Source organism: Oncorhynchus clarkii, chromosome 20 (genome assembly GCF_045791955.1).
Source record: "Oncorhynchus clarkii lewisi isolate Uvic-CL-2024 chromosome 20, UVic_Ocla_1.0, whole genome shotgun sequence".
Taxonomy (NCBI): domain Eukaryota; kingdom Metazoa; phylum Chordata; class Actinopteri; order Salmoniformes; family Salmonidae; genus Oncorhynchus; species Oncorhynchus clarkii.
In genome coordinates this window covers 70,106,605-70,131,063 of record NC_092166.1, presented here as the reverse complement: position 1 = coordinate 70,131,063, position 24,459 = coordinate 70,106,605, and the positions used below count along the sequence as shown (strand labels likewise).

General features: G+C 44.1%; 1 protein-coding gene across 1 annotated transcript in view; it reads right to left on the bottom strand.

The window, feature by feature from the left end:
• Positions 1-6,181: 6,181 nt before the first annotated feature.
• Positions 6,182-24,459, bottom strand: part of LOC139376830 (adenylosuccinate synthase 2) — a 29,900-nt gene continuing 11,622 nt past the window's right edge. The window contains exons 2-13 of the mRNA XM_071119776.1: positions 17,460-17,562; positions 16,357-16,425; positions 16,187-16,237; positions 14,437-14,503; positions 12,975-13,082; positions 12,784-12,865; positions 12,534-12,660; positions 11,510-11,664; positions 10,941-11,065; positions 9,877-9,974; positions 9,518-9,667; positions 6,182-9,366 (exon numbers count right to left, since the gene is read on the bottom strand). Of these exons, the coding sequence (XP_070975877.1) occupies positions 9,314-9,366; positions 9,518-9,667; positions 9,877-9,974; positions 10,941-11,065; positions 11,510-11,664; positions 12,534-12,660; positions 12,784-12,865; positions 12,975-13,082; positions 14,437-14,503; positions 16,187-16,237; positions 16,357-16,425; positions 17,460-17,562 (1,188 nt within the window). The 3' untranslated portion in view covers positions 6,182-9,313. The remainder of the gene's footprint in view (positions 9,367-9,517; positions 9,668-9,876; positions 9,975-10,940; positions 11,066-11,509; positions 11,665-12,533; positions 12,661-12,783; positions 12,866-12,974; positions 13,083-14,436; positions 14,504-16,186; positions 16,238-16,356; positions 16,426-17,459; positions 17,563-24,459) is intronic.

Below are 24,459 nucleotides of genomic sequence, written 5' to 3'. Positions count from 1 at the left end.
GCTGTACAGATGGCTATGACAGGCAGGAGGAGGGTGAGCATGGGAACCTGCTGTACAGATGGCTATGACAGGCAGGAGGAGGGTGAGCATGGGAACCTGCTGTACAGATGGCTGACAGGCAGGAGGGTGAGCATGGGAACCTGCTGTACAGATGGCTGACAGGCAGGAGGGTGAGCATGGGAACCTGCTGTACAGATGGGTATGACAGAGAGGTCACTATCCTTTACCAGGGAGAACTTTGTACTGTACCTAGTCTGAAACAACAGCTTGACATGGCAGAGCAACTTCTTGTCAATATATTCCATGTATTTCCCCTCAACATCAACTGAAGTTACAGTACATATTTTGACAGAGCACTGAATAATATCTTTACAGTAAACGATACAATATTTGTTAACCTAAATATGTAACTTTTACACTTGAATACCGAATTAATCCTTCACAGCCTCCTGCAATTCATCTGTAGAGCACTTTGTCAGTATGGTCGAGACTTTTTTATGTTGATATTTTTAGCTTATTGCAGAATTTTCTTTGTAACCAATATGTCAAAAAGAGCCAAATTTAGTACCAACATTTAGTACTGTTAGTATATGTTAGTACAAAACGAAGTAAACAGTACGTTGTGGACTATTCAGACTCCACAACATATTGACGTGTCTCTTCCCTAAGCCTATCCCTACCTAACCAATCAGAGCTGTTGTGTTGTAGATGCCCTTGGTGTTGTGGCGCTGATTACTGATCGGCTCAGTGTTGAGAGAGAGTGTGTGTGTGTGTGAGAAAGGTTTGGACAGACTGAAATGAGAGAGCCCCCCTGCACACGTCAGTCTGCTCCAGACCTCTCCTGCTGCAAAGGTGTGACTCAGCAGGCAACACACACACACACAAACACACACACACACACACACATGGGGGCGAGCCAAGAGAGAGGGCGTCTCCAGGGAGCAGGCAGGCAGCTGTGGGAGATGAGGAATCCAGCTTTCCTCCCAGTCATAACTTTACCAATCACTGCTAAACAAAGGTAGTGACAGTTACAGTAGACAGGGAGGAGGACAGGTGTATCAAAATGATGCCCTTCCATGTACAGTAGAGGCTGGTGGGAGGAGCTATAAGAGTACGGGATTTTTGTAATGGCTGAAATGGAATCAATGGAATGGTACCAAACACATGGAAACAGTGTTTGACTTCATTCCATTTATTCCAGTCCAGCCATCAAAATGAGTCCGTCCTCCTATAGCTCCTCCAACCAGCACCTCTGATGTACAGTGACATGTGGGATCTACCACCATTGTATATGAGCTACCACCATTGTATATGAGCCATGAGTCATCTGAATGTACCCATTACCTGTATTGTTTAATCTGCTTGTTGTAGATCGTTTCATTCCACTGCTTTTCTATGACAGGTACAGTGTACTCAGACAGTAGCACTGTAATAAGCAGAGCAGTGATAAGGTGTTTGTGTGTGAGAGTAGTAAGCCCTTAATTCCTGTAACCTATGTATCCTTGCATAGTGTTTGTGTTTGAGCGTGTGTGGATGCTGCCTGTGTGGTTCAGGCCTGGTTCAGTGCAGGAACAGGAGTGTCACTATGTTCTCTCACCCCAAGATGCCAACCTCTCCGCTCCCTCCCAGCTCTGGCAAAGCAGGCCCCATCTGTCGCCCCCCCTCCCCTTCCCCCCCTCCCAACCTGCAGCAGTGCTGGGGTGGCCCCAGGCCCACTCCCAGGATTAATGCTTGCATCCTGATCTGGGTTAGAGAGGGAGAGACGTGGGCCCAGCCTGTAGGACCTGGCACAGCCAACGCAACACATTCTGCTGTATTATTTAAGGCAACATAATACCATCAGTCGGATATCAAAGGGAACTGTTGAAATGTGACATGGGGAGATTTGTCCAATATCGGGTTGCAAGTGCATTGTGCAACACAGGTACTGTATGCATGTTGTCCATAAGGAAAAGGCCTTATGCGTGCTTTGTACATAGCATTCCTAGACAACATCTGACAGGAGCAAATGGAAGTGGGAGATATTGTGATAATATAAGTATGATTCTGTTGCTGAAATTGTGTAAAATAAGAAAATCAGGACTCTAGTTGTGTTATATTCAGACTTATTTAATTGACTATGCACTAGTGTCCACCGCTTGGGGCAATTAGCATATCTAACAAGATTCTTCTGGAACCAGATATACAGAGTCCTCCCAGGGAGACCATTATCTCACACCTCTAGTAATCCCTCTCAGACCATAACTTACTAAAAGGCCAATACTAACTCAGATTAGAAAGGCTTGAAATCTAATGCTTCAGTTTCAGTCTGTCTCCTAACCGGTCTCTGTTACACCTGTACAGCTGTGATGTGGAAGCTTCAGAGAAGTGTTTGTTCCTACAGAAGGTCAGCTCTGAGCAGGCTGGACAGCATCTGTCATAATGTAAGGAGGAGCAGGCCTCTGTAGACGGCTGTGTGAGTTAACGAAGGCGTCCTCTCCCCGACCACATCTGCACATTGCATTATCATTAGAGCTCCTACATCTCCCAGGATTGCTGACAAAGTGAACAATACCAACAATCACCCCCGTCAGCTGCAACCATATGGGCACCATACTTAGATTGCAGGGGGGGAAGCAAGTGTACTAGCATCTGTTTGGCTTTCAGAAGTTACGTTTCAAGATGAATTTCACTGTGCGAAGAAAGTTTATCTCCCTCCACCGCTCTCTCTCTCGGACAGTAAAATGTATTGCTAGGTGCACTCCTGTCTGCTGTATCTTGAAACTACCAGCAGCCCCTTAATGTGGTATCTTAATGGGGCTGAGGGTTTGTCTGCTGTCCCAGATGGTGGAACAAGGTGCTTTCCACAACTCCCTCAGAGACTTTGAATCCAGATGGATTACATTTTTCCCCAAGATCAGCACCGGATTTTTACCATTTTGACTGTAATTAGCTCTAACCCCAGCCTACACAGTGTCTTTAAAATAAAGATATAGAAACATGTTCTACCTTTCCTCTAATGGTATAATCTACAGAGTAAATTAAGAGACTTGAATAATGCCTTTAAAAACAACCTGAAGGTTGGATGTCACCTTCATAGGCGTTTAGGATGTTTATGAGTCAAGACTCATGGAAGGAGGATTTGCACACTATAAAATGATAAAAAAAAATGATTATTGAATGGCAGTAGAATTCAGGCCTTGTAGAACATTTAACTCAGGTGGTACTGTACATCCACTCTGCTGTCATCATTCATGAAGTGTGCGGCTACTTTTTCCTGTTTCTCTTATTTTTTTCTTTACAATACTAAACTATTTCAACAGAATAATCATTGCACTAAATGTGACGACATTAGATGGTAAATGTCACTTCTGTATAATTGTCATTTTGACTAGTGGGCCCATCTTCCTCTGTTCCACAATATCAAATTGTCCTCCAAGCCTGTTAACATTCCAAAATGGACTTGCAAAGACTTGGGAATTTGTGTTTTCCCCAAACACCCTTCCGTGGTGTCAAGTCAACTGTCTAAGTATCTTCTGTAGGTTTTATTTCCGTGACGCTGAGAAGCCACCCAGCTCTTTTCAACCCTTTGCCCAAACAGGGCTATCCCTCCTGGGCAAATATTTAAAGTCAAAACAGCCCAGGGTCCATAAAGTTGCCGGGTGGTGTGGCTACATCTGTCAGAGGGGGGAGGGGGTTGTGGCCGCAGCAGCTGCCGGAACGAGTCTGGACACTGCTGACGCCAACACCTGTCCGTTCTGGAGACACAGGGCCGGCAAATGTCCAGCCACATGCAGCCACAGCCTCATGCTGCTGCTGTTACTCAAGACAGAATGTTGTTTCTGTTTCTGGCTGATGACGACCACCACTGAGTCGCACTATATGGAGATTAGAGGGGAAAGGCACTAATTGTAAGTCACACTGGATAAGGGCATCTGCTAAATTACTAAAATGTAAATGTAAGGCTGTGAAAGTTTTGGAAATCCTGATTTTGTAATGTTTCTTTGTTGTACAGTTTGTTTTATTTACCATCAAATAAAACCATTGACATGGTATATATTGACAGGAGAGATTGTATCAGGCAGGATTTCAAAGCTACTGTGCACAACAACCCCTGCTGTACACATGTAATGGTGATAGGCTTTCTACCGATCCGTCTCATTATCACCCACAGAAAACAAATAGATACACATGTGCAATGACTAATGGACGCTTCCAGTCACTCAAACTCAACAAGAAGGCTTTTTCATCCCCAGGTCTTTTGCCCTTGTGTTGACTGTCAGAGACCCTGGCTGTGGTGAACCCTCCCCCCTCCCAACCCCTACTCCCCCATCATACGTCCAATCAACTCGAACCCTTTCAACCCAGTCAGAGCAACAGCCACCACTACTACTCCCTCATGAATTCCCCCTTTCCACCCAGCCTCACTCTACCCAAGGCAGGCCCACCCCTCCTCCGACCCACCCCCATCTGCTGCCTCCCTACCCCCATTAGGGGGTGAGGGTCAGGGATCAGGCAGGCGTTGGCCTAGGCTGCCCCTCAGTAAACAGCTGCTGGGCTTCTCAGGCCAATAGAAGCAGCAGAGGAAGGGGAGGGCAGAGACAGCCACAGCAGCACAGCAGACGGCCACAGCCTCACATCTGCTCTAATGAGACCGTTATGGGCCACCTGGCCTGGCCTGTTTGGCCCAGGCTACAGGCCTACCACACTTGGATTGGGAAGCTGGCCCATTCGCCCACTGCCTGGTGATGGCTCATTCGTGACCCTAGCACTTATACTGACCAGACCATCAGGCCAGAGAGAGAGAGAGAGCGTGAGAGACCCCTTTGTGTGTATTCTAAACAGGGGGGGGGGCATGCTTTTGGGCGTGTGCTTTTTTCGGTCAATGGGATGTGGCGAGAACGGATGCAGTGCGAAGTGTGGACCTCGTAACCTCAAACCACTTTCAAGTAGGACCTGTATAATCTAGGTTGTGGATGGTGACCATAGAGAACATACAATTAAGCAATGCAATACACATACTGTATTATGGCTGTGAGGAACGCTTAAATAGACATTTAGATGAAGCCATAAAACTGTAAATTCTGTCCAAACTGCAGAGCGAGTGACCATAAGACCTTAAGCTAAACACAGGTTTTATTTGGTGGTGTAACTGCACATCCCCAGGCTTCTATAGCATTCTTTGTGTCTAGGCCACAGGTGAAAGGCAAACAAACTGTCTTGGTTCCCGCAGCACTAATTTGGATGTCTGTAGGATCTGCTTAACCCTCTAGTATAATACAGTGGTGGCTGGCAAACAGAGGCCTTACTCAAGGATTCAAATATGAAGGGCAAACAGAGTGGAGTGCCCTGGGATGTATTCATTAGTCAAACTTGGTTGCAAAACCTTATGCAACGGAAAGTTTACTCCAAATGGAAAACGTTTTACAACTTAAACAAGTTTCTATTATACAAATTCAGGTAGGATCCTCCCTGTTTCGTTTACTGTTAGCTTTCGTTTTGTTCCTAGTGTAAACGGTAAACTTCCTTTCTAAACCGGAAAGAGAAGCAACAGCCTGCTGTGTGATATGGTCTATCCGTGACTGGTCACACAATGGAGATGAGCTGAAGGCTGGCTGGCCTAAGCTTGACACCAATGCTCTGTGTTGTGTAGTAGCTCGAGCTGCTTGTTTTATGAAGGTGATACATACCTGTTTGTATGGGCAATGATCAGCTGTTCTTATCCATGTCCTATCCCTGGTTGAGGTTTCACCCTCCATCTCCCACCATGACTGGAATAACTGTTTTTATTTAGATGTAGTCAAATTAGCATGACCACTACTGATAACTAGAAGACAATGAAATTGAGTAAAATACCTGAGGAAAGAGTTGGTACTGTCTATCTTATAGGCATTATTAATCCTCATTGATAGTGCCAACTCCAAAGATTAATATAAAACTATCAGTTATCCCATTTAGTTGTCTAATTCTCAGCTAGCAGTGCGTATTGCAATTTGACAATTGAAATAGTATTCCAAGGTAAATGTCTCCCTCTGGTGGACATGTAACGAGGCGCACAGGCGATTGTGATGGATTATGCAGCAACCGTTAAGACAATATTTCCCTCGAAGAAATACGCGAATGAATTTGATATAGATATATGTAAACTGACATTTACAATGTTTTTATTAGTTTGAATCTTGTTCTAGATTTGTATTGCCAGTTTGTCATTGATATTACTTTATTTTATTATTACTAAGAGTCAGACCAGTACTGTACAAATGACATTTGATAAACATGCACAACTTTCCCAGCCAGCACCACCATCTCCGAAAGCATATGCAACAAGCTACAACAAAACCAAGATAATGGTACTGAAGTGCTACACACACACACACACACACACACACTTAATACAGCAGCGATACAACGCAGAACTGAAAGTAGGTAAATATTCTCAAAACGGAGAAAACCAACATGTGTGCAAATATGCGTTTACCTGTGTGTTCAAATGAAAAAAATATAAAAAAATTGGAGTTAAATGAAAAGCCTAGTAGTCATCATACCAATTAAATGTTTCTCTTTTAAACATGACACACTGATTAAAATGCTGGAACCAGTTTAAACGCTATGGTTACTTTACTGAGATGAGTAACTTTGGAAGGCAGTACTGGGAAGGGATAAACAGTAAAGCAAACTATTAACATGGATTTTTCGCCAGGATATACTGTATACATTTCCCTCTTCATTTAAAGATATCCTGCCTTTGTCTCACCTTAACGAGCCAGTTAAGGACTATTCACATCAAAAACTCATTTTGCACCCTACATGCTTGTTTTTGGCTAAAGGAGGCTTGTGAACTAATTTTACATGTTGCTCATCAAAGCCTAATTAACAGACAACATTTTTGTGTTTGAATGGGAGCCAATGTTGAGCATAGGAGCCAAACATTCTTCCAACATGTTGAGCTGATATGGTGGGATAGATACTAAGCTGCCTTGAAGAGCGGGGCAGTAAGAGCAGGACCCTGTTTGACCATTTCAATATACGCTTCTTTCCTTGAGGACATCACTGTAACATAGGTGAAAGCAATGGTCTAACCATCTTCTCACCTATCCACTCACTTACAGATGAGCCTCAAGGTAGAAATATACATTTTAGAGGTATTCAAACCCAAATCAAAATGTGTATTTATCACATCAAATAAAATCTTATTGGTCACACACACACACACACCTTTAGCAGATGTTATTGCGGGTGTAGCGAACAGGTGTAGTAGACCAACAGTTAAATGCTTAGTTACGGGCCATTCCCAAGGGCCCAGGTTAAGATTTATGGTAAATAAAAACATGTCATGGGGTGGGTGTCCGGAGGCATATAGTTTAGGATTAGCAGACAGAATGCCTTCACCTTGTATGGGGAGTTTCAGGTGGGTGTTGACACTAACAGGGTAAGTATCTCAACTGATTAGTTGCTGCTATATGTAAAGCAGAAAATGTTTACCACATTGTGTGGCCTATGGGCAGGTCATCGGATAATCTATAGAAACAAGGATAAGCAGCATTTAAAGACATCCCATTAGTTTAATTTCCAGTGCATGTTTTCATCTTCACACTGAGTATACTTTAGCTGAAAACCATAATCGCTGATATAATCTTAGAATCAAAAAGACACAGGAGAAGAACAAGACTGACATCATATAGGCCTAGCAGAGATAACTGCTCTACTGAAGACAGACCTAACAATGTACCTGACAGATAGAAACTAAGTATTGTGACACTAGTTTGACACTTCCATATTTGAAAGAGAAAGCACTTCGCCACCAACGTAGAAACCCATTATTTCACAGGAGCCTACAGCCTTCTCTGTAGAGACCTACAGACACAAAGGCAAACTGATATTGTATGAGTAGTCCTCCATCTCACCCTTCGAAAGTCGACCTTGAATACACGCCTTTCCTAGTAACAATGTTTCCCTGAAAAATCAAGCAATTCCGATGTTAATGTATGGATCGAGTACATAAACAGAAGAGATCCTTTCATGTCTTTAAAAATCTTAATTAGAAATATTTAGATTGTATATCAGTGATGGGAAAACACACGATTCAGCTCCAGTTTATAAAAGCAAAAGTTCTATATGGTTGTTACTGAGTCAGGAGGCAATCTGCTGTCTAATACGCTACATCTGCAGAAAAACCACACATCCAGCAGTTACAGAAAATAATCCATCTTACCTAGTCCTAAAATCATTCAAATAGAAGTAAAATATATACACTGTTGTGATTGTGTAGAAGTCCTGAGACTAGAGTTTAGCATATCAACATCATGTGTTTGCGTTGGAGTTTAAACTTAGAATAGCATTGAAATACATTCTTGCGTCATTTCAATGTGGAGTTTGATAGAAGATCACCTATCAAAATGTTAACTGACCCCTGTTTTAATGTCCAGTAGTAACACAGCTTTCTACTGTTTTGAAATAAAAACGAATTTCTAGTCAGCTGGGGAAATTACTAAGAGGTTGTTTGATTGTGACGCCTCTAAAATGCCCATTTAAGATTGTATCTCTAGTAATGGCAACTATGTTGCGTGGAACAAGGTCATTATAACAGTAGCAACATATTCTACATTTCCTGCCATTATTACAATTGTATACAGAGACATTGACAGTTGTCCATACAGAAACGGTGTATGTTAAGTTGCTCGTGTGGGTCGTTTCATGGCCATGGGCTCCTTGGCCCATGCTAGGCATAAGAACACATTTACACAAACTGTTTTCATCACAGAACAGGCACAGAAAATTGGTGTATGAATCAACCAAGTCCCACTGCAGTACTGTACACATGAACATGGTCATATCGTTTCTGACATTGGCTTGCAGACGGGTCAATGAATGACAGTGTCACACACCTGGATTTGAGTGTGGTTTTGTGTGTGATTTGAGTGTGTGTGGTGTGCAAGGATGTCAGGATAACAGATCCATAAAGAAAGGCCAGAGGCAGCTCTGAGGGCTTTCTGACAAACCAAACATGGGGAGTAACAGACGTAGGCTGGCAAGCAACTGAAGTGTACTTCCCTGTTAACGCATGAGGAGGCCATTTTGAAGAGTCCCACACAGGTCTCCAGAGACAGAGAGACAGAGAGAGAATAAGGAGAGAGCGGGATCATGGATAGGATGATAAGAGCATCCCCAGGAGCAGCTCCCAGGTTGGTGTCTGTGGTGTGGGAGTGAGTTGGGGACCGAGAGGAGTGGCATGTAGCATAGGACCAGTTTCCCAGGCCACTGGAACCAGGTAACCATCGGAAGAGAGGGGGGACTGAGGGTCTGGTCTGGTGGTGGCTACAGTGTGGAGAAGACCTTAGAAGATTTGGATCATGGACTCCCGAGACTTGCCTACGCCAATCCATTTCACTGTGGGTGAAAAGTACTTATTGAATAGCTTTACCAATAAAACAACAAAATGTCCCCAAATATGGTCCACACCTGTGACCACTACAATGTATTTTCACCCCATCTGAATTAACCTGACATCTCCAGGTGTTTAGGAGAGGGGGGTTCTTACCGGGCACACCGAGGTGCTCCTCAATGTAGCGGACGTATTTCTGGGCGTTCTCTGGCAGCTCATCAAATGTTCTGGCGGTGGAGGTGTCACTGTTCCAACCTGGCAGGGTGTCATACTGAACCTCAACGCTCTGTAAGACTTCCTGGTTGGCTGGGGAGAGTTGGGTACAACGTCAGGCCATTGGCTGCCATAAACTTAAGACAACAGACTTGGAATACTGCAATTAAAAATATAGCATAGCTCCCTTATTCAGTTCACTTTATCCTCATTAACAAGTACAGAAGCATCATTGTTATTGTATTTATTGAGGATCCCCATTAGCTGCTGCCAATTGGTTGCTGTTTTGATGAGCAGCCTACCTGGAAAATTAGGTATATTTTCACCGTTCACAGAGTACGACACACCAACTTTGATCTCAGGGAGCACATCCAAGATGTCTAGTTTGGTGAGAGCTAAGCTGAATGGGAGGACAACAGAACATTGGGAGTTTAACAGGCATGTTCACCAACACCCAAATAGAGAATGTGTACAAAGCTGAAGTCTATTCAAGTACACTACATGGTATGTGGACACCGCTTAAAATGAGTTGATTCGGCTATTTCAACCACACCCATTACTGACGGGTATATAAAATCTCCATGGACAAACATTGGCAGTAGAATGGCATTACTGAAGAGCTCAGTGACTTACAACGTGGCACCGTCATAGGATGACACCTTTACGACAGGTCAGTTTGTCAAATTGATGCCCTGCACCAGGTTATCTGTAAGTGCTGTTATTGTGAAGTGGAAACGTCTAGGAGTGACAGAGTTGCCATGAAGTGGTAGGCCACACAAGCTCAGAACCGGACCACTGAGCTCTGAAGCGCGTAAAAGTTGTCTGTCCTCAGTTGCAACACTCACTACAGAGTTAAAAACGGACTCTGGAAGCAACGTGAGCACAATAACTATTCGTCAGGAGCTTTATGAAATGGGTTTCCATGGCCAAGCAGTCACACACAAGCCTAAGACCACCATACGTCAGCTGGAGTGGTGTAAAGCTCACCACCATTGGAATCTAGAGCAGTGGAAACGTGTTCTCTGGAGTGATGAATCACGAACTTGACCCCTGACCTCAACCCTATCGAACACCTTTGGGATGAATTGGAACGCCGACTGCAAGCCAGGCCTTGACACCCAACCTCACTAATGCTCTTGTGGCTGAATGGAAGCAAGTCCCTGCAGCAATGTTCCTCCATCTAGTGGAAAGCCTTCCCACAAGAATGGAGGCTGTTATAACAGTGAAGGGGGGACCAAAATCATAATGCCCATGATTTTAGAATAAGATATTCGACAAGCAGGTGTCCACATACTTATATACTTATATAAAAAGCAGGAGGTGTGGTGATTGACAGTACAGAGTTGAAGGGGGTGTGGGGACTCACGCAGTGAAGCCGTTGATCATGTGGGCATATTTGATGAGCACCAGGTCCAGCCAACCACATCTCCTTTTACGGCCCGTGGTTACACCCACTTCTTTCCCCCTTGTCTGCAGGAGCTCCCCAATGTCCTTGGAGAAGAAAACAGGCAGACCCTTAAGGCTCAGATTCACTTTAAGACCCTGACAAAGTCAAGCTTGAAATGTGTCCATTCTTCTGCCCTGTTCAGGTTGAGGAATTGGTTATTTTGGTTTTGCTGGGATTATTTCACAAGCGCTATCAGATGGAATGGTTTAGCAACTATCCTTCCCAAAACCATTTGTTGTTTCAATACCCACATGCCTGAGCCTGTGGTGTTCACAGAACACTCACTGGAATTCAGAACACTGATGACTCAATCAGCAGCTATGCCATTCCCCCAACATTAACACTAGTCTACATTCCTCTACTCATACTGGAAACAGAGAGCAGGAAAGAATTTGCACCATGTGAACCAATTTGACTCTAGCCCGTAGCTTTCAAAGGCAAGAAGGCATGGCTTCCCTCAAGTTAGAAAGACAGGCTGACATTCTTACATTGAACTGCTCTGAGGGAAAGGCTCCGATGCCAACCCGGGTGGTGTAGGCCTTGACCACACCATACACCTCACCCACGTTCTGGGGCGGCATGCCTAGCCCCGTACACACCCCGCCCACTGTGCAGTTAGACGAGGTCACGAAAGGGTATGTCCCTGGAAAAAAAACACAACATACCAAAACGATAAACATCTTATTTCCTCAGATGAAACAGATGACAACAAATTCGTACAACAGAGGATTATCATATCACAACGACTGTTTTAACACAGCTTGTAATACGAGTAAAGGAAACTAAAGGATTCAGTCTTAACATGCCATGCAAACAATCTGTCTGTGACAGGTCTCTGTGACAGGTCTCTGTGACAGGTCTCTGTGACAGGTCTCTGTGACAGGTCTCTGTGACAGGTCTCTGTGACAGGTCTCTGTGACAGGTCTCTGTGACAGGTCTCTGTGACAGGTCTCTGTGACAGGTCTCTGTGACAGGTCTCTGTGACAGGTCTCTGTCTGCTTAAACAGAGGTGGACTTTCCAGTCCACACTAATGGGCCTTTCAGCTCAGAGGAAGGGAGGGAGAATTTCACCCCTCCCATACATGTCTGCACAGGTGCAAAAACCATTCTCCTTTATGCAAATAGCATTAGCACGGTCATACGACACCCCCCACTTTGACCTACTACCATTGTATCAATGAAAAAGAACATGGTGACCTTCAGTACATAGCAACCCTCTCTCTCATTAAGTTATGTGTATGATCTCTAGAGTGCTTTGTGACTGAACAAATGAGGGAAAGTGACAATGACAAAGCAGCCAGCATTTCTCAGTCACATGGTGTAGGAGTGCTCTCTGGTGTTAGGCTCAGTGAACATGTTGTTCCAATCCTCTGACAGCTCTGATAACACTGTTTCAGTGGAATTAACTCACCAGTAGAAATTAGCTTGTTAAATTCAAAAGGGGTTAATTGGCCATTTACACAGTGACAGGGGTTAATTGACATTGACACAATGAAAATGGGGGATACTCACCAAAGTCAATATCCAAGAGGGCGGCGTTGGCTCCTTCCACCAGGATATTTTTGGGAGGTCCATGTAAGGCCCCGTACATGTAAAAGACCCCGTCTCTCACCATAGGCTTTACCTTCTCCACGTAATCCTGGACAAGAGCACACCACGCAAACACTTGACCCAAGAATCACACTGACATGTAGGACATAACCCCTATGTTAAACCAGTGATGATAACTTTATTCAACTGATATGGAGGACCTGTAGCTCACCCTCAACTTCGACAACTCCCCATCGATGTCAATCACCAGGGTTGGATACATAGACTGATACTGCGAGGCTAAGACTTTAAATCTACAAAAAATAGACGTCACAGTTCAATTTTCACCTAACTGGAGCTAGTTGTACTCTGAATAAAAGGATAGTGATTGTTGGCCATATGCAGACAAGGCCACACCCTCACCTTTCAGAGAACTGCGTGAAGTCAGACATGAGATCACATATCCGGAGGCCGCTGCGGGCTGCTTTGGCTGAGTACACCGGGCCAATCCCCTTTTTCGTTGTTCCGAGGCTGGGTGATGAATACGAAGTAACAAAGTAAATCATTAACAATACTGAGTCACTGACTGTCCTTCAGCCAGTATGTGTGTGTGTAGGGTCAGACATGTGACAGTTGTAGGGAAGTAGCTAGGCCAGGGGACTTTTCATGGGGCTGGAACGTCACCTGCTGCTGACTGAAACAATGTAGCTGCAATAAGGTTTGGAGAGCATCACAGTCACATGGTGCTGCTAGGGGATATCTGGTGACGTCAGGTCCCTGGTCTGATGTAAGGTAGGGTATGACTTCATGTGGGAAAATACTTATCAGTGGGAAATAAGTGGTCTTCTGGAACTGAGAGAGTATCATGAGTACTAACTCCTTCAGTAAAGATACTAAAAGAATGCAGGACAGGTCCACCATGAGACAAGTCACGCTCAAACTACAGATGTAATCCAAGCCTGTTTTAACTCGGTTATCTGCCTCTCCCAGAGGTAAGAGTGAAGTTGTAATGCCTTAAGGTGTTGAAATTCCACAACTTGTGATATAAGCCTATAATGAGTGACTTGCCCTTTTACTACCCATGGGAGAGAAACGGGCACAATAACTAGCTGTTGAACATGTTCCAACGCTGCAGATTGTTTTACACAAGAATTCTAATCGGGGCGGTGGGCTTATTTTGATGCCCAACAAAAGCTTAAAAATGCCCAGCATATCAGAGCGATGTCCTGAGTCTAAGCCTGTGCTTACCACCCTCTTCTCAGAACTAGATTGGGCATCTCCATTACATGACTAACTGGTAACAGTAACCTCTAATAGCTACAGTGTATGATTTGTTTGCTTCTTCCAGATGACATTGTCAGATAGAACAGGAAAGAAACTATTTCCAAACATGAGTAATACAATGATGTATCACTATATGGTAGATCATGAAGGTTTACCATTGCATTAACCCCAGACTACAGTACAAGCACATCATCGTCACATTTCCTTCAGGCAGCACTCAAGGCAAAACTTTTCAAATACTGAAAACAGCTCCACAACAATGGTGCAGAGAGAGAAAAAAAGTGCTATTTAATATTTGACATCTCTGGAGATTTCGCAGTCAGTGGAGGTTGTTTCAGTACTTATGCTACACTTACTAAGCTAAAAATGTTTTTACTGGGTATCTGCCATAGGACAGGGGAATCTTGTTTTTCAGCTTTGCTTCAAGCTGGAGTCAGTTGAGGTTGTTTCATCTAAGACTACACGTTTAGAAGGGCTAATATACTACACATTCGCCCATAGGAGAGGGAAATCCTGCTTTTCAGCGCTGCTGCAAGCCAAACTATTACTGAGCCATACTCTCTAATCCAGGAGAATGACAGGTGGTAGGTAGGGTTCTTACTTCTTGCCTGCTTGCTCTTGTCTCTGCTGCTCTTGCACACCGTCGACCGCTTGGTGGAAATCAAAAACTGTGGGAGGTAGAGAAGGGCAAACTCACAATCCTGTCAATTCACCCCCTTTTCTGCTCCTTACTAAAACCCTAGCGCCCCAATTATCTCCCCTCTCTCCCGGAAGTGTGCCCTTGTGCAGTTGACTCCTCCCGACACATTTAAAAGCATTGGATTGGTATAAGCTTGGATGAGAAGGAGTTGGAGAATCAACAATAAACTTACACCAATACTTTGCTTTTTAATCCATGAAGGGAAGTGAACAGTAGAGTCTCTCATCCAGTCAGAAATGGCCCCTCTTTCTCACACGTAGTCACTACTACGCAATCTCTGTTTATAAGAAGTGTCCTTTTTTGGCACCTCGCTGCGTTGACTTAACCGTTTGGCACTTCTTTGACAATGAGCAGGGAGACAAAATGACTCAAGGCACAACAAGTCTAGTGGAGCAGAGTTCACCACTCAAAGGGTAAAGAAATCTGTACATACTAAGGACCAATAACAACGCAACAATCAATTCACAGCTAAGGCAGTTTGCCTAATTTCTGTGAGTAAAATGTAACAATTTTTTCCCTCCACACCTATTCAGATAGCAAAATGGGCCGAGTACATGCTAGTAGAAGGAGAAGACTGAATAACGTAGCCTAATACAAGTCATTCTGATTTTACAAAAAAAGGTGCTATTTAACATTCAGAGCGAACATGACTTATCCTGGAAAACAAAGCCAGTTCACCGATATAAAAACAGGCCTTCGGAGTGCATCTTAGGTCAAATCAGTCCTGATGTATGCACAAAATACAAAAGGGCCCCAAAATAGCTAAGATAATTAATTGGCCACTTTCATCCCCCAACCCCCATATAACAGAAACATGTTCCCCATGAAAGCCATGCAGCACTTTTATTCGCTTGTTTATGAGGAACTCTTCTGGGCACCAGCTTTACACTGACACTGGCAGTGGCATTCACTAGCTAAGAGACCAACTGTTGATACTCAAAACACTAATGCATTCATGATGAAAAGAAAAACATTGATGATAGAAATTAAGCAGACTCATTATTCCCTTTAACAGCCAAACATGAGCATTGCACATCTGTCTCCAGTCCTACAGCCTTATAAACTCGGCAAAAAAAGAAACGTCCCCTTACGGTCATCTGCGTTTATTTTCAGCAAACTTAACATGAGTAAATATTTGTATGAACATAACAAGTCTCCCTGTAGCGCTGTCTTAGGCGTCTCACAGTACGGACATTGCAATTTATTGCCGTGGCCACATCTGCAGTTCTCATGCCTCCTTGCAGCATGCCTAAGACACGTTCATGCAGATGAGCATGGACCCTGGGTATCTTTCTTTTTGTATTTTTCAGAGTGAGTAGAAAGGCCTCTCCAGTGTTCTAAGTTTTCATAACGGTGACCTTAATTGCATACCTTCTGTAGGCTGTTAGTGTTTTAACAACCGTTCCACAGGTGCATGTTCATTAACTGTTCATGGTTCATTGATCAAGCATGGGAAACAGTGTTAAACCTTTTACAAGGAAGATCTGTGAAGTTACTTAGATTTTTACAAATTATCTTTGAAAGACAGGGTCCTGAAAAATGGACGTTTCTTTTTTTGCTGGGTTTATAAAGTAAAGAGACTATAGTTGGGCTGAAGTTGTGGATTTAAATGCCCTTTTAGTATAAAGAGGCCCGATGAGGCAGGGCTTACCAATGTGTGCTCTGTCTGAAATGATCAGCCTCTTGTCCCAGCCCTCCAGACCTGAACACACAAGGTAGAAAAAACATTTGATATCACCATTAAGCAACATGGCAATCTTCAAGGCATGGAAGTAAAAAGGGACTTAAACTATTAAAAGAGGATAGCTCCTTCGTACTCACTTTTGCCTTTGCACACATTCTTCTCAGCCTCCTCGAAGAGGCCAGGCAGGTGGATCACTACCCCATTACCTGTGGGATAGACCGACACAGACAACATGGAAGATATGGAGAAACTGATGCATCAGTAAGCAATAAGGAAAGAGCAGTGAAAAACCCCAAATGAATTTGATCTCAAGTGTTGTGGGCTATAAAGAGCTAAGTACTCCATCAGAGAAACAGGTCTGCTGTTCTGCTGAGCAGCGACCAATCAACATCAAGGCCAGAAATTAAACTAGTGTGGAGAAGGCCATAACCTGTTCTGCACAATCAGCCTTATTCAAGATGACTTTTTCTCATGGCAAACAGTGCTCAGGATTCTGAAGGGTCCCAAACACTTGTTTGGGCTCTGAAAGCCTGACTGTGGAGCTCAACTAGACGGAAAAGGATTGATCCACTTAACATTCTATATGTTGAACTGCTGTGGGTTAAGAGCCAGAGGACATAATTGTTGTGTTGCCAAAATATGCTAGACGTCAGACCATTAGCAAAATGAAGTTACTGCAGATAAAATGTGATCTATAGCACTCTACTGCATTAGCCTGCGAGTTGGCTCCCAGTCAAGTCAATCACTTGTGTGGCATCAGGCAAAGCTGGAGCTATTAGAATATAATAATACAGATTGGCTAGATTTAGACGGGAAAAGTAATTAATATTGGCTGCTTGCATACAAAAGTGTGTATGGAAACTGCACAGGAGATAAACAAACATTTATTTGTTCTTTAAAGACTAGAGATTAGGCCTCCCGGGTGGCGCAGTGGTTAAGGGCGCTGTACTGCAGTGCCAGCTGTGCCATCAGAGTCCTGGGTTCGCGCCCAGGCTCTGTCGTAACCGGCCGCGACCGGGAGGTCCGTGGGGCGACGCACAATTGGCCTAGCGTCGCCCGGGTTAGGGAGGGCTTGGTCGGTAGGGGTGTCCTTGTCTCATCGCGCACCAGCGACTCCTGTGGCGGGCTGGGCGCAGAGACTAGAGATTATAACTGACTTAGTAGTAGACCACAGCTCCATCCTTATTGTGAAATCATCTTTCCTGTTCATTCCTCGGTCCAGCAGCAGTTTTCTACCCACCAATGAAAGCAGTGACCTTGGGGTTGATAATGCCGCTGGGTAGAAGATGGAAGTCATACTCCACAGAGTCCACCACCACCGTGTGTCCTGCATTGTTGCCACCCTGCAGAGAGGGACACAGAGTCAGTCACCATAGAGACACACATGACATTCAAAATTGTGAAACAAAAATCACACCAACAGAAGCAATGTGAAAGGCTATAGCTTTACATTTCACAATTTAACATTGGACATGGAAGAAACAAACTTGGCCCAATATTTTGGAGAGTGTGATGTTCTTTTGAACACACATGGTTTGAGATTTATTTTGATTTATTTTATTTCACCTTTATTTAACCAGGTAGGATAGTTGAGAACAAGTTCTCATTTACAATTGCGACCTGGCCAAGATAAAGCAAAGCAGTTCGACACATACAACAACAGAGTTACACATGGAGTAAAACAAACATACAGTCAATAATACAGTAGAAACAAGTCTATATACGATGAGAGCAAATGAGGTGAGATAAGGGAGGTAAAGGCAAAAAAAAGGCCACGGTGGCAAAGTAAATACAATATAGCAAGTAAAACACTGGAATGCTAGATTTTCAGTGGAAGAATGTGCAAAGTAGAAATAAAAATAATGGGGTGCAAAGGAGCAAAATAAATAAAATAAATACAGTAGGGAAAGAGGTAGTTGTTTGGGCTAAATTATAGGTGGGCTATGTACAGGTGCAGTAATCTGTGAGCTGCTCTGACAGTTGGTGCTTAAAGCTAGTGAGGGAGATAAGTGTTTCCAGTTTCAGAGATTTTTGTAGTTCGTTCCAGTCATTGGCAGCAGAGAACTGGAAGGAGAGGCGGCCAAAGAAATAATTGATTTTGGGGGTGACCAGAGAGATATACCTGCTGGAGCGCGTGCTACAGGTGGGTGATGCTAGGGTGACCAGCGAGCTGAGATAAGGGGGGACTTTACCTAGCAGGGTCTTGTAGATGACATGGAGCCAGTGGGTTTGGCGACGAGTATGAAGCGAGGGCCAGCCAACGAGAGCGTACAGGTCGCAATAGTAGTATATGGGGCTTTGGTGACAAAACGGATTGCACTGTGATAGACTGCATCCAATTTATTGAGTAGGGTATTGGAGGCTATTTTGTAAATGACATCTCCGAAGTCGAGGATTGGTAGGATGGTCAGTTTTACAAGGGTATGTTTGGCAGCATGAGTGAAGGATGCTTTGTTGTGAAATAGGAAGCCAATTCTAGATTTAACTTTGGATTGGAGATGTTTGATGTGGGTCTGGAAGGAGAGTTTACAGTCTAACCAGACACCTAGGTATTTGTAGTTGTCCACGTATTCTAAGTCAGAGCCGCCCAGAGTAGTGATGTTGGACAGGCAGGCAGCGATCGGTTGAAGAGCATACATTTAGTTTTACTTGTATTTAAGAGCAATTGGAGGCCACGGAAGGAGAGTTGTATGGCGTTGAAGCTTGCCTGGAGGGTTGTTAACACAGTGTCCAAAGAAGGGCCAGAAGTATACAGAATGGTGTCGTCTGCGTAGAGGTGGATCAGAGACTCACCAGCAGCAGAGCGACATCATTGATGTATACAGAGAAGAGAGTCGGTCCAAGAATTGAACCCTGTGGCACCCCCATAGAGACTGCCAGAGGTCCGGACAGCAGACCATCCGATTTGACACACTGAACTCTATCAGAGAAGTAGTTGGTGAACCAGGCGAGGCAATCATTTGAGAAACCAAGGCTGTCGAGTCTGACAATGAGGATGTGGCGATTGACAGAGTCGAAAGCCTTGGCCAGATCAATGAATACGGCTGCACTGTAATGTTTCTTATCGATGGCAGTTAAGATATCGTTTAGGACCTTGAGTGTGGCTGAGGTGCACCCATGACCAGCTCTGAAACCAGATTGCATAGCAGAGAAGGTATGGTGAGATTCGAAATGGTCGGTAATCTGTTTGTTGACTTGGCTTTCAAAGACCTTAGAAAGGCAGGGTAGGATAGATATAGGTCTGTAGCAGTTTGGGTCAAGAGTGTCCCCCCCTTTGAAGAGGGGGATGACCGCAGCTGCTTTCCAATCTTTGGGAATCTCAGACGACACGAAAGAGGTTGAACAGGCTAGTAATAGGGGTGGCAACAATTTCGGCAGATAATTTTAGAAAGGGTCCAGATTGTCTAGCCCGGCTGATTTGTAGGGGTCCAGATTTTGCAGCTCTTTCAGAACATCAGCCAGGTGGAATTTTTATTTTTTAATTTGACCTTTATTTAACTAGGCAAGTCAGTTAAGAACAAATTCTTATTTTCAATGACGGCCTAGGAACAGTGGGTTAACTGCCTGTTCAGGGGCAGAACGACAGACCTTGTCAGCTCGGGGGTTTGAACTTGCAACCTTCCGGTTACTAGGCCAACGCTCCAACCACTAGGCTACCCTGCATGGCCAGCCATAGAAAAATGCTTATTGTAATTCTCAATTATAGTGGATTTATCAGTGGTGACAGTGTTTCCTATCTTCAGTGCAGTGGGCAGCTGGGAGGAGGTGTTCTTATTCTCCATGGACATTACAGTGTCCCAGAACTTTTATGAGTTAGTGTTGCAGGAAGCAAATTTCTGCTTGAAAAATCTAGCCTTGGCTTTTCTAACTGCCTGTGTATAATGGTTTCTAGCTTCCCTGAACAGCTGCATATCACGGGGTATGGTAGGATGTGAATACAGTGGAGGTAAACCTAGGTATTGAGTGATGATGAGAGAGATATTGTCTCTAGAAACATCATTGAAACCAGGAGATGTCATTGCATGTGTGGGTGGTGGAACTAATAGGTTGGATAAGGTATAGTGAGCAGGACTAGAGGCTCTACAGTGAAATAAGCCAATAAACACTAATCAGAACAGCAATGGACAAGGCATATTGACATTAAGGAGAGGCATGCTTAGTCGAGTAATCAAAAGGGTCCAGTGAGTAGTGAGGTTGGTTGGGGTCACGGCGATTTAGACAGCTAGCCGGGCCATCGGTAGCAAGCTAGCATAGGACGGAGGTCTGTTTTTAGCCACCTCGTGCGTTTCCGTCGGTAGGATTAGTGGGGTTTCGTGTGGTAGAGAAAAGAAAAAAAAAACAATAGATATAGAGGCCCAAGAGAAAATAAAATAAATTGTCCGATAGGTCTATTCAGATAGCAGCCGATAAGACAGCTAGCGGTTAGCGGACCACAGATCGGCGTTCAGGTAACGTCGCGACGAAGGAGCCAGCTGGATAACTCCCTCAGGTAGATAATGTCGGTAGTCCAGGTGTGAAGGCCCGGTGGGGCTCCGCGTTGGCAGTAAAACGGGTCCGGATAGGTGATTGTAGCACAGGAGTGACTGATGGAACTCTTCAGCTGGCTAGCTCCGGAATAATTGATGTTTGCTCCGGAATTGACGAAAGCCGATAGTCACACGGATAGCAGCTAGCTAGCTGCGAGATCCAGGTATAAATGTCCAGGGTTAGCGGTTGAAATCCGGGGACATAGAGAGAAAAATAGGTCCGGTATGTTCCGGTCCGAGCCGCGCTGTACAAAACTGGCGATAGATTTTCGAGCTAAAGGATAGCTGATGACCACAAACCGTGGTTAGCTGAATACTAACGATTAGCCAGTAAAGAAGCTAACTAGCTTCTGATTAGCTTCAGGCTAGCGTCTGGTTAGCTTCTGGATTAGCTTCTATGGAGGATTACAGATTTGAGGTAAATAATTCTATTTTTAAATATAAATTGGTGAGGCGGGTTGCAGGAGAGAGTGTTTTGAAGATGAGTTTATGGGGAAAAAAATATATATATATATATAAAAAAGGTATGCAAAGAAAGTTGTAAATATATATATGGGACACGACAAGACGAGGACAAAAGACGTCTGAACTGCTATGCCATCTTGGAGCAATGTCTCTGGCCCTGGAACACTGAAACTGAGACCAAACATTACACCATGGTACAGATTGCTCAGTCATAGCTGAGGGACACTTGACACAGGATCTACAGCCATTTTAGCAGGCAGTCCGAGGAGATACAAATCAGCCACTAAAGGGTTGGGTGATTCTAGCGTCTCGTCTTCATATTAGTTTACCACACAAAAGTCCATCCGAGTCTAACCAGGAGTGCTTACAAAATAACATTAAACCATTTTTAAATCTAAGATGACATGAGATAAAATTGCTTGTACCCAGAGAAAGAACATCCAGTGCCTTCGGCATGAACTCTACAACTGGAGGAGTCTCCTTGTGCTGGTCTGGGAGGGGTTGCGTGTGATACATCAGTCTGGTTTTGCCCCATGCCTTCACCCAGCAACGAGCAGGCCTGGGCCCAGTTGTAGTATTTTAAGGCTAAGTTCATCATTAGAACCTTCGCAGGAGCATAGTTAAATCTCCGAGCTGTTTCCCAAAACCATCAGTAATAAAGTTGCACTTGAAAACGCTCGTTATTTACCAACTGCCTCAGACCACTAGAAGCAGCTAAGTGCGTTGTTAAAAAAAATAAAAGTATTGGCCTGCATGCGTACCTTTATTCATAGAAGATATTCGTTAAACATAGAATCATGTTAATTTCCATGTAAAAGGACCCATGAGCACCAACATGTTAAGTTATTTGGCTGAGTTTCCTGTTTCCTTTTGTGAGGGTGGATACTTAGTTTTTGTCAGAACTCTAAATTTGTAACACTTATGAACTCAGAAGTTAATCAAGCAGCTGACCGAACTACGCAATATTTTACTTCTGGGTTAGCCTTCCAGAAATTAGCTATAGAATAAGCCACCTCAATATTTGCAGCCATATAAAGTGGTCATCTTTCTAGGAGCTGATCTGTCATCAGTACTGTGGAATAATTCTAATGTTATGGTAAGATTTGAATGGATCTGAGAGCAGAACTGACTTTTGATAATATCAGTACACACATGCTCCAACGACGCACTTAGTGAACGCTCTTTCGAGGTGGTGTTTTGGAAAACGCATGTAACATTTTTTGCCATTATAGGAAGAACGCATCGTTAAAATACTTGTAAGCTTAAGTTCCATCGCTATCGGGAAAGCGTACCCTGGGCTATTCCTGGCCATGGCAGTGCTTGGACGAGTGAAGGGGTGTGCGTAGATGTCTCTCCTTTTTTGTTGCATTTATGATGTGCCCCCAGCTGCCTGACCTGCAACAGGGGGCTGCGCCAGAGTGTATCGTTACTTCCGCTCGGCTGCTTTCAATGAATGGGACCCACCTGGTTCGTGTGAGGTTTCAACACGTGAACATAGGCGGACCAAAAAACCTGACCTGCAAATCTGAGAATGTGGATAGATTTTTAAATTCTGCCTATACCATGGCTTCTACCCTTTTATCAGTTTGAGATATGGCCTCATCTCCCACTGCTGCATACTTCCCATTTGTCACTTAAGGCTTGCTTGACCCACTTGGCAGCCATTGCCATAAACATTTTCTTTTATATGAGGCAATAGTTCACTCAAAGAGACACTTGCTGAGATGAACCAAGTCATAATTCCCAACAATAACCTGGAACATTCTGTGATATGTATCCGTTCGCCTCCTGTGACTGTCACAGGACTGCTAGTCTCCCTTGGACGGCGTCCAATGTTCTCCACCTAAAATTGGCTGGTGCGATTAATCCCATTGGGTCTGAAGGGGTGAGGGGGGCACAGGGAAGAGCAGCCTCTGTGTGGCAGGATTTGCAGGTGGTAGGATTAGTCAATGGCTTGCCACTTTAGCACCTCAGTTGAACTAGTCACAGAATACCATCAATTTAGTGTTTTCCTGAATAGCATGCCTGTGACAGCATAATTCCCTATGAACTGATATAATTAGACAACTTTATTAATTTGACCATCTACAGTTCTGAGCCTGGAGAGTAATGCAGCCACATTGACTTACAGCACATTCTGAAAGTATTCAGACCCCCTTGACTTTTTCCACATTGTTACGTTACAGCCTTATTCTACATTTCCCCCGCTCAATCTACACACAATACCACATAATAACAGGCTAAGAAATCTTTGCATATTTATAAATATAAAAAAATTTAATATTACATTTACATAAGTATTCAGACTAGGTTCAGTACATTGTTGAAGCACCTTTGGCTGTGATTAAAGCCTCAAGTCTTCTTGGGTATGACACTACAAGCTAGGCACACAGGTATTTGGGGAGTTTCTCCCATTCTTCTCTGCAGAGCCTCAAGCTCTGTCAGGTTGGATGGGGTGCATCGTTGCACAGCTATTTTCAGGTCTCTCCAGAGATGTTCGATCAGGTTCAAGTCTGGGCTCTGGCTGGGTCACTCAAGGACATTGAGACTTGTCCCAAAGCCACACCTGCATTGTCTTGGCTGTGTGCTTAAGGTCATTGTCCTGTTGGAAGGTAAACCCTACGCCGCAGTCTGAGGTCCTGAGTGCTCTGGAACATGTTTTCTTCAAGGCTCGCTGTACTTTGCTCCATTCATCTTACCCTTGATCCTGACTAGTCTCCCAGTCTCTGCCGCTGAAAATGTGACACTTGGCATTCAAGCTAAAGAGTTCCATCTCGGATTCATCAGACCAGAAAATCTTCTATTCTTTAGGTGCCTTTTGGAAAACTCCAAGTGGGCTGTCATGTGCCTTTTACTGAGTAGTGATTTCATCCTGGCCACTCTACCATAAAGGCCTGATTGGGGGAGTGCTGCAGAGATGGTTGTCCTTCTGGAAGGTTCTCCCATCTCCACAGAGGAATTATAGAGCGCTGGCAGAGTGACCATCGGGTTCTTGGTCACTTCCCTGACCAAGGCCTTTCTCCCCTAAATGCTCAGTTTGGCCAGGTGGCCAGCTCTAGGAAGAGTCTTGGTGGTTCCAAACGTCATCAATTGAAGAACAATGGAGGCAACTGTGTTCTTGGGGACCTTCAATACTGCAGAAATGTTTTAGTACCCTTCCCCAGATATAGGACTCAACAATTTTGTCTGGGAGCTCTACGGACAATTCCTTCAACCACATGGCTTGGTTTTTGCTCTGACATGCACTGT